The 17,844-nt window shown below is 41.0% G+C and overlaps 1 protein-coding gene across 1 annotated transcript in view; it reads right to left on the bottom strand.

Moving 5' to 3' along the window:
- The window catches only part of Nell1 (neural EGFL like 1), an 846,309-nt gene that overhangs the window by 643,455 nt on the left and 185,010 nt on the right, over positions 1 to 17,844 (bottom strand). Inside the window, exon 5 of the mRNA XM_036206955.1 lies at positions 9,357 to 9,453. Within this exon, the coding sequence (XP_036062848.1) occupies positions 9,357 to 9,453 (97 nt within the window). The remainder of the gene's footprint in view (positions 1 to 9,356; positions 9,454 to 17,844) is intronic.

Raw genomic sequence — 17,844 nt, 5'->3', positions numbered from 1 at the left:
AAAGATGTACGTCACCACAGATGGGAATAGGGGGTGGGCTAGGGAGAAGGAGGGTGGGAGGAAGGAGGACAGGGGAATCTGTGGATAATATGTAAATATAAAATTATAAAATACAAAAGGTCTCCACATCCCTATATGAATAAAGGTGAGGTACCAGTTACTTCCTCTAGATTCACTACTGCTGTAATGAAATTTCACTGTCCTCATAGAACGCGATCCATGAATCATCCCCATAAGTCCTGTGAAGACTCATCTATGACCTTTGTGTTGTCAGTAATCCCATGTATCTGTTTTTATAGAGATATAATTTGCTAATTGTGTTATGTGTTAGTTACTGAATTTATAGACAGTGTGACACAGATATGATAAGTATGTTTTGTCACTCATATGTTTACTAACTTTTGCCTACTTCACCCACAGATTACTAATTGGAATAAACTAAATATCACTCAGTTGATAGATTTGCTCATTTTCCTTACATTACCTATTATGCATATAGGTATATGTATTTAGTATCTTCATCAAAGAATAATGTGCACATAAAAATACATAAATCATAAAGGTACCACTGATGAGTTAACCTGGCCTGAATCCATTGTAGAATTGCTACCTAATTCAACAATCAAGGCCTAGATAATATTTCACAGGCCCCTTCTCTCCATTCTAGCCCTCACTCTACCCTTCCCAGCAAGAGCACTGCACATCAGATCATCACTTTAGCAGAACAGTGAGCACTCTGTTGTGGACTCACTGCCTGTGAGGTTCAACCACATGGCAACTACACAGTATTAACTACTGCATGAAATATACTTCTTAATAATGCTGCAATTCACATAGCTCATACTTCCAACAGGTTTTTTGTTTTTCTGTTATGGATATTGCTGTTAAAAACATTTTGTGGGACTAGAAAGATGACTTTAAAGAGCACTTCCTGCTCTTTCAGAGGACTGGGGTTCTATTCCCAGAACCCAAATGATACACATACATATATGCAGGTAAAACACCCATAAACATAAAACAAATATAAATAAATCTTTATAAAAACATTTTTGTCTATGTGAGTGCATGCATGTTGCATGTGTGATGGGTTTATACTAAGGAATATTATATTCTTGCTTGGTCATAAACAGATACATGTCTATTTTATTAATTCACACATACATATACCAAACATCTTTCCATGGCATTTCAGCCATTTTGCACTCACACCTACAGTGAATGAAGGTTCTAGTTGCTCCACATTCCAGCAAAACACCTCCTCATGTCAGTCTTGTTAAGGTTTGCTTTCTGATAAGAATTCAGTAGCATCCCGATATGGTTTTCTCACCCTGATTACTAATCAGATGGATTCCTTTTCCTGTATTTACTAGCCTGCTGTGGATATCACTCTGTGTAAATAAAGTTCTGATTGGCCAGTGGCCAGGCAGGAAGTATAGGCGGGACAAGAGAGTAGAGAATTCTGGGAAGTAGAAGGTTGGGAAGAGACACCGCCAGCCGCTGCCATGAGAAGCAATATGTAAAGACACCGGTAAACCACAAGCCATGTGGCAAAGTATAGATGAATAAAAATGAGTTAATTTAAGATAGAAGAAGCAGATAACAAAAAGCCTGCCATGACCATACAGTTTCTAAACAATGTAAGTTTCTGTGTGCTTTCTTGGTTGGGTCTGAGCGACTGTGGGACTGGTGGGTAAGAGAGATTTGTCCTGACTGGGCCAGGCAGGAAAACTCTAACTACTACACTAGCCTTTTGGGTATTCCCTTCTGTGATGTGTCTGCAAGCACATGTGTGTCTGCTCTTTAGTTGGATGGATGTTTCATTGACTTGAAGGGCTTCTCTACATGGTGTGGATCAAACAAATGTCTTTGGAGAATGTAACTGGTAGTAACAGCTCCAATTGTCTTATGACGTGCCTTTTTTACTCTTAGTGATGTATTTTTACTGAAAAGAATCCTCTTCATTATTTTAATAAATTCCACTATAGCCACCTACTTCTTTATGGTTCCTGTGTTCTCTTTAAAGCTCCTTTTCCACAGCAAGGCAGTAAAGACATTCTTCTATGGTAACTTTCACTCCTGGTTTGGGTTGGACTTTTGAATTGAAATTGGTTTCACACAACTTAGCTGTTCCTCCTGGGAACCTCAGATGACCCCAGAAGCACCCTATCCTATCCGCCACAGCTATCCTTCCCCTCCACACTACCCTGCTGATGCTACATTTTGAGGGTCCCTCATCATTAAGCCTACACAGTTTGTCGAGTTGTTTGTGGATGTGTTGTGACCTCTGGGCTTTGGGATTGATGTCCTCAGTGCCTCCCCAGCCTCCTCAAGCTACTTTTGACCCATTGTCCTTTGTAAAATGCCACCCTCCTGTCAGCATTTCAAAGTAGTTTGCTTTTGCTGCTGCCTTAAGGAGACACAGCATGAACTGAGTCTTAGTAGTCCATTTGAACCCATGGTTCTAACCCTGTATCTGAGCACCTTTTCCATAGGAAAGACACAAGAATCGCCCAATGACAGAGAAATAGATGAGATCTACATGAACAACCTGGATGACAGTGGGAGTAATGAAGGGCAAGTTTCGGGGGAAAGAAAGTTTAGGGGAGCAGGAGATCCCAGCTGGATCAAGAACAGAAAGGGAGAACAAGGAATAACAGACCATGATAAATGATGACCACATGAGAACAGGAAGAGGCAGAGTGCTGGAGAGGTCCCCAGAAATCCACAATGATACATCCTCTGTAGACTGCTGGCAATGGTCAAGAGAAAGCCTGATCTGACCTAGTCTGGTGATCAGACGGCCAAACACCCTAATGGTCATGCTGGAACTCTCATCCAATAACTGATGGAAGTGGATGCAGAGATTCTTGGCCGGGCCCCAGGTAGAGCTCCAGGAGTCCAATTGTTGAGAAAGAGGAGGGACTGTAAGAGTGTGAATTGTTGAGACCAAGACTGAAAAAGCACAGGGACAAATAGCCGAAGAAATGGAAGCACATGAATTATGAACCAAAGGCTGTGGAGCCCCCAGCAGGATCAGGCCCTCTGGATAAGTGAGTCACTTGAATATCTTGAACTGTTTGGGAGGCACCCAGGCTGTGGGGACCGGGACCTGTCCTTAGTGCATGAGCTGGCTGTTTGGAACCTTGGGCTTACACAGGGACACTTTGCTCAGCCTGGAAGGAGGGGACTGGACCTGCCTGTACTGAATCCACCAGGTTTAAATGAATCCCCAGGTGAGTCTTGGCCCTGGAGGAGATGGGAATGGGGGGAAAGGGATGGGGGAAGTGGGGGCGAGGCAGGAGCAGGGAGGACAAGGGAGCCCATGGCTGATGTGTAAAACTAAAACACAAATATAATAAATAAAAAAAGGAGAAAAAAGCATAAAGGAAACCACCAAAAAATAGATAGATAGATAGATAGATAGATAGATAGATAGATAGATAGATAAAGGGTTTCTTACCAGATTTGTCATTTCCACAACCGTTAACAGTGCATTCTGATTACCTCTTCCCCAGCTCCTCCCTCATCTCCCTTCCCCCATCAGCCACCTCTTCGCCCTACAGATCCCCCACATTCATGTCCTTTTATTTTCTTTTGAGACCCATTGCTTTCTACCAGAACCTTCTGGGTGCCCCTGGATTTGGAACTCTCCACTGAAGCTGGGGAGGCTCACCAATCATTGCTCAACTGATGGCGTGTCCGACAATCCCTTTAAATCGTGACTATTTGGAACTAGGGTGTTTCACCTGCTAGCTTATATTCAATATTTCTCTCCTCCCACCTTAGTTTTGGCCAATGGAGGTTTGGGGACTGCGCCTCACCTCTGCCATTCAGAGTGTTCTCAAATTCATGGGCTTAGGTGATTCTCCTGCCTCAGTAGCTGGGGCCTCAGGGACATGCCACTAGACCCAGACTGATGGAGAGGTTGTTTGGTTGATTGTTTGTTTGTCTTAATCCCTGCTTTCTCTTACACTTAACTTTGGCATTTACCATGATTTCTATTATTTGGCCTTTGTTTAAATTTTTCACACATAAACTTAACATCTACAAAAGTGAGTCAATTCCTCCATTCTTTTTGTGCTTCAAATCATCCTTTCTGTAATTCTGGTGATATTTCTAACCTTATTTTTCTAAAATTAGGTAACACTATTATTAGTCAAATAATAATTATCCATGTTTGTGAATGCTTTCAATATTTCTTTACCAATTCTTTTTTTAAAGATTGTTTTAGATTGTGTGTGTGTGGGGGGGGGGGTGGTATGTGTTTGTGTGTGGGTATGAACACACAAGGGAAGATGCCTACAAATTCCAGAAGAGGATGTCACCTGGACCTGGGGTTACATGTGGTTGTAAGCCTCCTGACATGGGTGCTATGAACCAAACCTGGGTCCTCTCAAAGAACAACAAACACCATTAACCACTGCACCATCTCTCCAGCCCATCTCTACTGATTCTTCACCTACTTAACAATGTGTGCTTTCTTCTGAGATTTTTTTTTTTAAATAAAAATGTGTTGGTCATAAACTAAGAGTTTTGTTTGTCTTGAGATTTTTTTTTTATCTTACCATCAACCTCAGCTACACATTAAGCTGTGTCTGCAGAGTTACTTTGAATAGTTACTTCCTCCTCAAAATTTGAAAATAGTTCTGTCCTATCTTTTGGCTTCTGCTTTTGCTATTTAAAAACTACCTATTTCATCCAAGCCATTCTTCTGCTTTAAAATTTTGTCTTTTTCATTGGCTACTTCTAATATCTTCTTTGTATAGCACATTATTAAAAATCTTCCAAAGTCCTTTCCTCTTTACATTCGAGATTTGTGATGTACTACTGCAAAGCAGCCCTTTGAGAGAAGAATGCTACTTCTTTACCCCTGAACTCCAGATTCCACCACGTGACTTGCTTTGCACAATGACCCATTAGCCCTGGGATCAATCAAGAGCCCTTACAAGCAGAAATACCAGGTCCAGCTTTCTGCCAATGCTCAGAGTCCTAAGGCTACCATGTGAAGATGCCTGAGCTTTGCCATTAGAGAGTGAGATGCTAGAGGAAGGAGAATGGAGGAACACCTTGGTTCACCTTGCACCTCTTAGGGGCCAGCTGGCCACAGGCCCTCCAGGGAGCCCAGCAGGCACAAGGCTAGCCAATCAAAAACAGAAATGCTACTGGCCCTTGGAGCTAAGTAACATTATTCTTCAGACCTCCTCATTTTCTAAGTGACTTGGTGGGCTGTGACAGTGTGCATTCCTTTGACTCTCAGTAACGATATCCAACAAGTCTTGACAATACAGAAAAATCTTAACAATTATGTTTATAATAGCTCCTTAACATTTTTCTCTCTTATGTTCTCTAAATTTAACTTAGAAATTAATTAAACATTCTGTATTCCTAATTTTTCACAAAGATATGCAAATAAATATGTAGCATGTATCTATATAAATGCGTGTATTGGATATCTATTTGAATATACAGTAGATTCTTTACATATATATATATATATATATATATATATATATATATGACACACATTAAACAGGTATATAAAATTTATATTTATCTTTATTTTCTGCATTTTAACTTCTTCTTTCCTTCTTTACCTCTGCAGAGCTATCACAGGAATGACCTTTGCAATAAGTGCCCTTGCATGGATGCTCTCCCCACCTGTGTCTCAGCTAATATTTGGTAGACTCACTTTAGCAGACTCTCAAGTCTTATCTCACCTAACAACTAGAGTTTTCATATCTAGAAATGTTTTCAGTTCAGTCACTCCCAGTCAAATTTATCATCTCCAGTTAGAACATATCCTTTAATGTTGTACTTCTCTACCTGTCTCAAAACTAGGGATTTTTTTAAAAAATGCTAATTTCATTTCTGTAGTACTTGACTACCTAATCAAACAAATCTCATTTTTTTCCCATTGTTACCCATAGACCCCTACTTTCAACAATTAATCAGCAGGATACTTGGAGAGTGACTTCTCCAAAGTTCATTTGCATTATTCATCAAGAACCGCAAGGTTCCAACCAAGGATCATTGATTAATATTCAAGGATGCATTAAACCTAGGGTGGCACCCACATGATGACAGGACAGGGGTTAAACTCTCAGAAAGCATCACTTTTTTCATCTGGAGAGGAGGAGGGATCAGGCTGGTTTCTGGACCATCTGGCTTGCTGAGTAATAGACTCCCTCCGCCTCCCCTCCTCTGAGCCCTAGCTTTAGTTCAGAAGTTCCCATCCAATTCTTCAACATGCATGGGTCCTAAGTAGCTTCTCACACTTCACAGACTGTTGGAATTCAGTATTCCAACTAGAGTTTTCATGCACTGTAATAGGGTACAAAATGGCTCACACATTTTATAAAATAATTTGGCAGTTTCCTATGAACTTGAACATTGATTTCTAACTTGGTGATCTTACGCCTACATATTTACATAAATGAACAAAACCTTTTTACTCACACAAAAAAATCTATTTGCACATAGATAGTGGCTTTATTTATAAGTGCTAAAAATTGAAAAGCACTCAATTGTCCATCAGTTGAGAAATGGTTTAACAAGTGTGTATGTCTTTGTTAGCTTTTATTGTCAACTTGATGTATCCCAGTCACCTGAAATGAGAGTGTCAATTGAGGGGTCACTCAGATGAGACTGGTGTGTGGGCATGTCTATGGGAGATGGTCTTAATTGTTAAGTGACACTGGGGTTGGGGGTGTCCAGCCTGCTGTGGGTCATGCCATTTCCTCACAGGTAGTCATGGTCTATATAATAAAGCTACCTAATCATAAGTCTGAGAGCAAGCCAGCAAGCAACACTCCTCTATAGTTTCCGATTCAAGTTCCGGCTTGAGTTTCTGCCCTGATGTCCATCAAAGATGGACTATAATATAGAATAGAAGCCAAATAAATCTTTTCTTCCCCTAAATTGCTCAGTCATGGTATTTATCATAGCAACAAAAAATAAATTTATATACTATAGTTTATTCATGCTGGAAAACTGGAACATTGTTCAACAATAGAAAAGAGTAAACCACCCATAAACATAAGCACCTGGGTGAATTCCAATGTGCATAATTATACAAATATCTACATGAACAACTGATTTCATTTATGGAATATTATGGAAGAGCACAATTAAAGAGTCTGAACAGACAAGTGGTTTGGGATTAGAAGAACTAGAGAAATAACCTGGAGATGTTAGGAGTGATCCTTTATCTTTGTATCATTTGCATGAATGAACTAAAATTTCTCAAAATCACAAAGCTGTACATTTAGAGATGCAATTTTTACTATGTGTAAATTATATCTTAATTTTTAAAGGAAGAAAACAAGGTGCTATGTTTCTAGTTTGGAATATATTCTCCTGGTCTTTCACTCTTCTCCATATTATTTAGACCCTAGAGATTTTTCTGTAAATACAATGGTGAATTTTAAAAGCTTCACCTGTATTTTATCAGGCATTTATAGGTATTTCAAATCAGGAAGACTTTTAAAATATAAGGTCTGTCCTATTGCCAGAGGCAAAATCTGTCATTCTTTACAGAACAAGAGTATTTTAAAATTTCACGGTGTTACAGTTTCAGTTCATTTTATCACAGTAAGTTCATGTTTCCACAAAAGAAAAAAAAAAACACAACAATGCAGTTACTATGTTGTCTTCATAGCCAAGAAAACCAAACTCAAAGAAGCTGAGATTTTGAATAGATGTATATGAATAGATGCTTGTCCCAGATTCAATTAACTTGTATGCTGATGATAGACCCAATCTTTTCTATTGCTGTGATAAAACACCAGAACAAAGGCAACTTACAAAAAAAAAGAAAAGAAAAGAAAAGAAAAGAAAAGAAAGAGTTTAATCATGCTAACAATTCTAGAGGATTAGAATCTATCACAATGAGTGAAGGTATGTGGCAGGCAGCTAGATCAGCTGAGAGCCCACATCTCAATCCACAAACAGGAAACCAGCCAAGCTAGTTCCAATGGTGTTGGCCATAGTCTTTGGCAACCTCAGAGCCAGGCCCCAGTGACACACCTCCTCCAACAAGGCCATGCCTCCTAACTCTTCCCAAACAGTTCCACCAACTGGGAATCAAGTAATAAAACATGTTAATATATAAGGGCCATTCTCATTCAAAACACCACAGTTATTTGAATCTCCCAGAATTAAAAATTTAATAAGATACATCCAAAGAAGCATTTATGCACTGCATCACCCAGGACAGAGAGCTGAGTGGTTTATCCAAGGGGCATGCAATACAATGAGGTCACTTAGCTCTCTGTCTGGTTTCAAAATATTAACTTTATAGAATCATCATGCCGTTAAGTGAGTTAAAACCATGTGCATTCTATAAGTGTTCAATAGTCATTATCATGCTCTTCCACCAGTATAATTGTATACACACAACCAGCAACATTGCCAGCACCTAAAGCATAGAGGACATCACAGAAGAAGAGGTGGAAAGATTATGAGAGCCAGAGGATCAGGAAGTTACTGTGAGTTTGTGTCTCCTAGACACCACAGAAAAGCGTTACCAATGATACCACAATAATGTGCCTCTCTAACAATCCCCCAAACAATGACAACACCAATAAACATGCAAATGTGGAAGGAAGAATGCCCAAGGGACCCCATCACTGACAAAGAACTATGAACAACTAACTGCTGCTGGGAGAGGAAGAATTACTTTCCCAGCAATGAACTCCCCCCAATTGATTATCCAACACCAAGGAGTTAGTGCTGAAATTATACACCTACAAATGACACCAAATGGACTCAGCATGTTATATTTATAACTTAGGCATATAAGTATAATATTAATGACTGTCTTAGTTACTTTTCTATTGCTATGAAGAGACACCATGACCAGGGCAAGTTATAAAAGAGCATTTAATTTAGAGTTCACGCTTCCAGGAGGCAGTAGAGTCCATGATCATCATGACAGGGAACATGGCAGCAGGCAGGCAGGCATGGCACTGAGCAGTAGGTGCCAGTTTACATGTTGAGACAACAAAGATGAGGCAATTTACTGAGAGAACTTACTGGAAATGGCATGGGCTTCTGAAACTTCAAAACCCACCCCTAGTGACACACCTCCTCCAACAAACCACACCTTTAATACTCCCCAAACAGTTCCACCACCTGAGGACCAACTTTCAAATATAGGAGCCTATGGGGCCATTCTCATTCAAACACCACACTAATAATAGTAATAATAAAAAGGCCATGATTTTGAGAGGAAAGGTCAGGGGTATGTGAGAGAGGCAGAAGAGGAAAGGGAGAAATGATTTAATTATATTCTAATTAAAATTATAGAAAAAAAGAAAATTGAGCATTTCTCAATAGACATGAAAATCAGAGCTTACTTTAAAAAAGCCATGCTTTTGGTTGCGTTGCCCAAGCCACAGGTTGCTTCCTGGAGGAAGGTTGGTCTCTGGAGGATCTATCACACGTTCGTAGATCCTGTAGGAACAAAGAACATAGTTGCTAATAGAGGGACTTGAAGCAGAACACAGAGGTGTCATGCTAGTTGCATACTTGTACACAGCTGCTAGTTTGAAGAGGTTAATATGTGGCATATTTTAAATGACAGGTCCCATGAGAGAGATCTTATTCATGACAGTGCTGGGCACACTGTCTAGGCACCTTATGTCTTTCTTTTCTCCCTTACCACAGAGTGGGGGGGTGTAAATAAGAAGACAGCATTTGAAATGTCTACTCTAGCAATTACCCCTGCACAAAGGAAAGTGATTTTATCCAGATGTTACAGGTAAAAGAGCTGAAGTAGAAAGAATGTAAGCATGTCCACCAAGTGCAGCCAGCAGAGATAAAGTATGTGTCCAGCACTGTGGTAAAGCCCTCATCTCTCTGGCTACAATGCCCAGGTAACATAAGTATCTATTGGACTCTAACTTTGGGGTTGTAGCCAGTGCTCACTTCTACAACACCCAAAAGAACTCTATAAATGATTGGACCAAAACTGCCCATTAAGACATCACATCGATACTCAATCACAAGGTTGATTAAACATGACTTATGCTCCAAACTCCACAATGGGTAATAGGAAAAATAAAGCAATGAGGTTTGGACAGACGGACGGATAGACTGTATCTGTATACATGAAACTGAAGATGGCATCCTGGAATACCTAACATATCCCAGGCATACTCACACAGCAGATGGGATTTCAGGAACAACTCACTGCCTTGGTTCTGCCCTGTCAACACCAGCTAATCAGTGAGATCTTAAAATCTATGCTTTCTTGAGACCAGCTGATCACAAGCCTCCATTTTCTGCATGACAAACACCACTCAGTACCTGTTCTAGTTTGCTGTGACAACCACCATGACAAAAATCAGCTTGAGTGGAAAGGGTTTATTCAACTTGCATAAGCTGGAAGCAGAAACCTGGAGGAATGGTAAGCACACAGGCTCAGTCTGCTTCCTTTCTTATACAACCCAGGCCTATTCGCCCAGGGATAGTAACACCCACAATGGCCCACATCAAACCATTAATCAAGAAAATGCCCCCACTGGCATGTCCATAAGGCCAATCTGAGAGAGGCAATTCCTCAACTGTGGTTCTCTCTTTTCAGATGTGTCAGGTTGACTGCCAAGATTAGCATCACAGTGCTGGAAGTCCAGATGACTCTCAATGGGGTGAGATGGAGAGAGCCGTACATTTCAATTCCAAGTGAGAGCCCTATCTACTCCTGTGTTCCACATTCTTTACTTACATCATTCCTCATGCATGTCAGGACCTCCACACCATGATGGAGCTGACTGCCCCTTGCCAGATGGCAGAGGGCAAAGTGTTTCTCTAGAAGGTTCTCAGAAGAAAAATGTGGAAGAACTAAAGACTTCCAGTTGTACAAGGAAAGAGAAAGATGATGAAACTGTTGTAGTTGGGGCTGTCATACTACAGCCTTGTATCCAAGCTATGCAGCTCAGAAATGCTTCTCCAGAACTGCAATTTGGAAGACTGCATGCAAACCCTTGTTAGGAACATGAAACACACCAGGGCTTTTTCCACTAATTATCTCTCCATTATAAATGGAAACTCAAAACATAATTAAGGAGATATACATTTCCCTTAAGAAGATAGGCTATGTTTTCTTCACAGGAATTCAATCTTCTCTGTGTGTTGAATGAATCTTTTTGGATGAAACAATTTGTCAAAGCTGCTTTAGTGCAACAATATATTACATCTTTCCTCTTAAAGAGTTCCCAGCTTCAATATAGTAGAAAAACTAGAAACAAGCCAAATAACAGCAAAAGAGAAAAAAGTGCAAGTTATAAACTATATCAGCTTCGAAGAATTTACCATAGTCATTAAAAATGATAAATATGCAGATTATGAAAATGGAAAAATATATACAAAATAATTTTCACTAGAGGGCATAAAATATAAAGTTATTTATGCACTGTAGAGATAACGATGAAAAAATTATGTTTGACTTTGGTGAATACAAAAAAGGCTAGAGAGAAATGGAGACCACTGTGTTTAGGGGAAGAGGCAGAAACAATTTTCTACAAGGCTGTTTTCCTAATAAATTGAAAATGCTATCAAACCATTTACATTAGCCTACACTTTCAAGTGTTCACCTCTGTCAGGGTGAGAGGAGTTCCGGGTGCAGATGCTTTCTTCACTATATTCAATATACTCCTCGCCCGTCTCCACTGATGGGGTGGGCCCTTAACCAGTGTGGATAGAATGTATGAGTGAATGGAGGATGGAACAACAAAAAAGACCAACCTCCCATCCTGCCCATCTTCTGACCATGGTCTGAAAAACAGGAGAAAGTAAATATTTGATGTCTGTCACTACCGTCTAGGACCAGGTGATGCACAATGTTGTGCTCCAATGTTGTGCTCCCAGTATCCATCAGGGTCTCCTCTTCGAGTCAAGGAGAAATGCAAGATGCTGCCTCCCTGACAACCAATGTCTTTAGAAAGGCAGGACTCACTAGAGAATTGGTACAGTAGGCAGAGTCAGAAAACTGAATGCATACATAGAAACACTGAGTAGGTTAAAGGCACACTATTTTTTAAACACTGCATAAAGGACATCAGCCAGACTAACTAACAGCCAGGGCATGGTGCATAGGCTTGTAAGTACTGGGCTTTGAGCTCTATGCTATGGCCACTCTCCTACACTGCCTGTTTATATATTCAATGAAGAGATGCCATTACAGAAGCCATAGCCAAGCTATTGCTTTCCAAAAAGTTAGACTACAGAAAACAGAGTCTGCAAATATTTGCAGAGAAAATACTGAAGCACAGGGCGAGGTCACCCTTAGATAATTCATGGAGTATCTAAACTCCTAAGGGGAAGGGGGCTGCATTTCCTACTGAATGTTTACATCACAAGTCACCCAATATCTTTTTCTACAATAGCAATACAAAGGTACAGTTCATCCAAATAAATTTCAATTCCTAACTTGACTGACTTATCTAGAAGGAAGGAGGAAGCAAGTCCCTGTGACTGCAACAGGGACACACCACAGCTTCACTGAGACAGACCATTGCTAGATTAAGACAATTGGCAGAGGAAAGTTTTCAGAAGACAAGTGTGTCTGATGTCTCTATTCTGTGCTACTTTATCAGGGTGGCCTTAAACACATTCCATATATTATTTTTAGGTCTTCTTACTGCCTTCTTTGTTGATTCCTTACTGATATCTGGGAATATATACTAGAATAACCCATTGACTCCCTCTCTAACCTTTTGACTGATAACATTGTGCCTCCATAGCACACTAGTGTCTCTAAGACCCTGGTCCTGTCTGGGCTCCCCTTTGCAAACCTCCCAGGTGAGGAACTTGACTATCATACTGACATTGACTCAGAGCTGTTTCTGCATGTCCTGACTGCCATTGCTCCCATCCTCTGCAGGGTCTGGATGGAATGGAGCCTTGACCTCAGGACCCAGCCCTCTGTCTGCTCCATTGTGTCATTTACTGAGAGGTCCTCCCTGACAGTCTTCTACAAAGCACTCCCCAACCACTGGTCACTCTCCGGCACGTAGCTTGTCAAACGCTCATCAAAACAGATAGCTCCAAAATGGATGCTTTGCTCTCTGACTCTGTCCCCCCACAGGACACCTTCAAGCAGAGACCTTGTCATTTTCAAGTCAGCATTTCCAGAGTCAAGAAGAATGCCTAGCCAAAGTAGATGTCTACACTGAATGACTGAATGAACGAATGCTTCCTGCATCTTTAAAACAGGAGGAGGGTAGACAGACAGTTGTAAAAGCCCACCAAGGCAAAACTTCATGATAAGCGATTCATAAAACTGGGTAATTCAGACTGAGAAACCAGCTCATCAGAAGAGGCACTTTGCATCATGCAGATAACCCTCAGGGAAATAAATAAAGCCGGTGAGATGAGTGAAACACGGTCGTCCCTTCCTCCTATCTCCCTCTGCCATCTCCACCTCATGAGATTTACACAGAGAGCTAGAAAGAAGCAAGACAAACATGTCTCATTGTTTTCCACCCAGAAAAGAGAGGGGGTAGCAAATTTAACTCTGTCAGGCAGACACGTTGCTAACAGAGAAGCCAGATAGCGATATTTCAGGAAGAAGGAGAAACAATGGGCAACTTGAAAATTAATTAGATCAGCAGCCACCCTTCGGATAAGCAGTGACTTACAGTTTCAGTTGGCTACATTATCATCATCCCAAATAACACTGCACTTTCTCTTCAGATCATATACATCTTTTTGCTTTTACCAAATTTATCACACCCTCATAGTCTGTCTGACACAAATAATGTATTACTCTACACCCATCTGAAATCTATCTCTTCTTTTGACTGGAGAAAAACCTAATTCCCACTTAGTCCTATATCTGAGGCTTTGAGCTCACTTGAGCCATCAAACATGGTACTGACTATTAAGTGGTATGGGGGGAGTTATGGGAATCGTGCATGCCATTAGCATCTATCAAGAGAGTAAAGCATAAGCATCTCATTTCTAATACAACACCATGCAAAATTACATATCCAGTCAAACATAAAACCTGCCCTAGAAGAGCAAGCAGCTGAAGATAACTAATAGTCCAGAGAAAATCAGCCATTGGATCTAGGACTCATACCACGAAGGAGTAAGCCTTTTTTGTGTGACTTTGAAAAGGAACATTCTCCTGCTTAAAAGATCAGTCCCTATTCTATGGAAAACTTGCACTTCCTGCTTTAAAAACAAAGCCATTGGGGCTCAACACAATGTAAGGATTGGACGATATAACATATGAAGGGATATTGGATTTTTTTTTTAACTAGGATAAAGAGGGACCTCTGAAGAGACCCCAAGTACCTTTCCTAATTAACCAGAAGAATAAATTTCCAATGTAAAGGAAATGGATTGACCCATACTACATCCCCGTTTACTAAGGCACAATAGAGCACTAACAAGGCACTGAATGAAGACATTTATCTTGAGCTTTGTCTCCAACAGAAAAAAAAGCTTCCATGCACTCCTCAGGAGAGAAGTTACAACAACCTTGCTTTGCTGTGTGGAGCAGCCTTTTCCCAGAAGAATGTCAAGGTACTCCCTAGAGTTTCCTGCAATGAACACAGATCACTTTCCTCAGATGTCCAGCTGCTGTGGTGATGGGAGAACTTGCACACACTAAGCCTTTCTTCTACCTTAGGCTATAAAAGATATGCACACACTTTCTCCTGATGGTCTCAGAGGGCAACTTGAGAATAACCTGTCTTTGAGAGCAACTAGAGAAACGAAGGACATCCATCTGATATCATTAGCATTATTCTTGATGCCCACAAATGCTAATGTAGTCCAGAGGTCTACACTGCACCCAGAGTCTCTGCAAAGTTTCTTCACTGTGACAGGGCACATCACCAGCTATGCACACAGTGAGCTGCTTGTCAAGCTTCCATCAGGTTGCCTGGCTGCTATTAATTATTTTCTAACATGGAACACAGAGCCCACAGCGCTTGTACGAGAAGGACATGAGAGGATGCCCAACAAGCCGTTCTGAGTCCCCGCCTACCAATCTGCTTAACAAATCCAGACGACGTACAACCAACAATATTTTTAAAATGCACCACTGGCATTAGAATGGAGAAAGAGAATGTTGCAGGAAGAGGGGCTGTGCTGGTGAATGCTGCATGCATCCTACACGTACAAACTGGACTCCCTGCTAAAGCCATGCAGGGCACAGGAGAGAGGGCCACAGCAAAGCAGGAAACTGGGCAAGTTTCCAAAGTGCTTCTCTTCAGCTGCCTGTAAAATCAACACAAATGCAAACACAAAGAAAGAGGCACAGTTGAAACCTGTGAGGAGATGTCTTTGTTGGTGTGAAGCAGAGGCTGCAACAGTGCTCACAAGGGATTGATCAAAGCCCACAAGGAAGACCACAGAGCAGGATGCAAACACCCCCAAAGAGGAGTCTTCTCCAAGATCAGGCAGCATGTGACCTGCTCTACTGACTTACAAAACACTTGCCAAGCCCATGTTTTTCTTCCCTAGCAACTCAACCTTACCATGTGCCCTCTTCCTTTCCTCAGCGGAACCTCCACATCAATGATGCTGCCCCTTCCTGACTGTTCTTACGTTTCTAAATGTCTCCCACTACTCTGTGCATGTGTGGAGGCAACCTCAAATGTCCTTCCTTGGGAGTCATCCCCCTTGTTTTCAGAGACAGTGTCTCTCACTGGCCAGGGGCTGGCTGATTAGGCTGGGCTGGCTGGCCAGGGAGCCTCCAGACAACCTCTGCCCGTGCCTCACCAGCCCTGGGATCACCAGTATAAGCCTTGGCTTTGTTTTTAATGTGAGTCATGGGGCTCGAACTCAGGTCCTGAAAGCACTTTACAAACTAGGCCATTTTACCAGCCCACCTTCCACTACTTCTTCCCAATGCTTTCTTTCTTCCTGAGTTCATAATCCACATTCAACCTAAAATGCTTCAGATTTGTGGATCAATGTCAAATAGCAAAGTCATGTAATTCTGTCTTATTTAATATTTTATCTGTGACTTGGCAGTACAAGTGTGTCTTGAATCTGTGGGAAACTATGAAGTTGGTGTTATGGTTTTAGTCATAAGAGACTTGATGTGACACCACCAAGATTAAAGATGACATTAACAGGCAGGAATCAAGGCCAAGTCAAGATGAAATTGAACACTGAAAAAAACAGAGAGCATCCATGCTTAGTGCACATAAGCCTCTCAAACATAATGTATGAGACCTAGAAGTAGATAGAAAAATGTTTTGGGGGGGAAGGTCGAAGTGCTTTTTCACTTACAGTGAGTAAAGACAAGACTGTTGAAAGAAGATTGAAAGTTTAAACTGGACTATGAGAAGGTGAATATTCCAATCTGAGTTAATCTGCTCAGATATCATGTGTCATTCTTGGAATTTCCCAAATAAACAGACACTCTTCAGAAGGAATTGAGAAGAATGTGAAAGAGCTAGGAGCCATATAAAGAAATGACTGGCTGAAGGAGAGAGGCTTAGTCTGAAGAAGGCTGATGGGTGATCACGGTAAAGTCTTCAGATGTGAGGAAGATGCCCTGGAGAGGAGTTCAATTTGGTCCAGTGGCTCAAGGGACGGAAACATGCATGGTGGTCAGCTTGACAGGATCTAGAACTACCTGGAAGACAAACTCTGTGCATTATCTGTGAGGGACTTTCAAGATTAGATTAACTGAGATGGGAAGACCCAACCTGATTCTGGGTAGCATAGCCCATGGGCTAGGGTCTGAGACTGAACAAAAGGGAGAAAGAGAGCCACCAATTACCAGTGTTCACCTCTCCCTGCTTTCCTGATGGTGGATCCAATATGACCAGCTGCCTCATACTCCTGCCACCATACCTGCCCCAATATAATATAGTCTGCTCCCTCAAACTGTGAGTCAAATAATCCTTTCCTTTCTTAAGTTGCTTTTGTTGGGCATTTTGGAACAGCAACAAGACAAGCAACTAATACATATGCTAGTAGGTAGAAACAATAAGAATGCACTTTTGGCTCAAGTTAAGATGAATTTTCTAGCAGTCAGAGCAATATGCACAGAGAAAGGCAGGCTGGCATCCATGAACCACCTGTCTCTGTAGAGCATTGCAGCTGATGGGGTGGCAGAGCATGTTAATGTCAAATTCAGAGAGACAGAGTCTTTGCCTCAAAAGTCACAGGAGCAAACTTTGAGTGAGCTCCAACTATAGTATGTAAGAGTACATACTTTATAATCCTTGCAACAATCTTAATAATAGGCATTTAATCTGCTCAACTGACTCATGCCCACAAAGGTGAAGTGACTTTCCTGAAATGAATGTCAAAAAGGAAATTCAAACCCAGATGCAAACCTTTACCACACAGCACTGCCTTCTGCTCTGCAGTGGATTCTGCTCATGCAGAGTAAAACACCCAGCCAGTAGATTACAGAAACATTGTGAGACTGAGAAGGAGCATCTGGGCTAGAGTTAGCAAGCCTCTGATTATGTCTTACCTCTCTCGTTCACACACTGAGACCTAGGAAAAGTTACCATACCTTAGATTTTTCAACCATGCACTTTTTGTTTTAAATATGGTTTTATGTAGTCCAGGCTAACCTAAAACTCACTGTGTAACTGATGATGACATCAAACTTCTGGTCTGCCTGCCTCTATCTCCTAAGTGTTGGAATTACAGGCATACCACCATGCCTAGGTGCTTTCAATAGCAGTCCATCTTATACAGATTTTCTATAAACACCCAGATAATAGTCTGCAAAGTATTTCATGAAGTCATAAATGTTTTTTACAAGTGCAATGTTATTAGTGTTATTAAGGAAAAGAGACGTTCTTATCTTCACCAAATAACCTAAAAGATACTTTAGTTTGAAATATTTTCAGACAAACT

The sequence above is a fragment of the Onychomys torridus genome, chromosome 1 (assembly GCF_903995425.1).
Source record: "Onychomys torridus chromosome 1, mOncTor1.1, whole genome shotgun sequence".
Taxonomy (NCBI): Eukaryota; Metazoa; Chordata; class Mammalia; order Rodentia; family Cricetidae; genus Onychomys; species Onychomys torridus.
The sequence above is the reverse complement of the archived record's forward strand: the minus strand, read 5'-3'. Positions and strand labels throughout refer to the sequence as shown.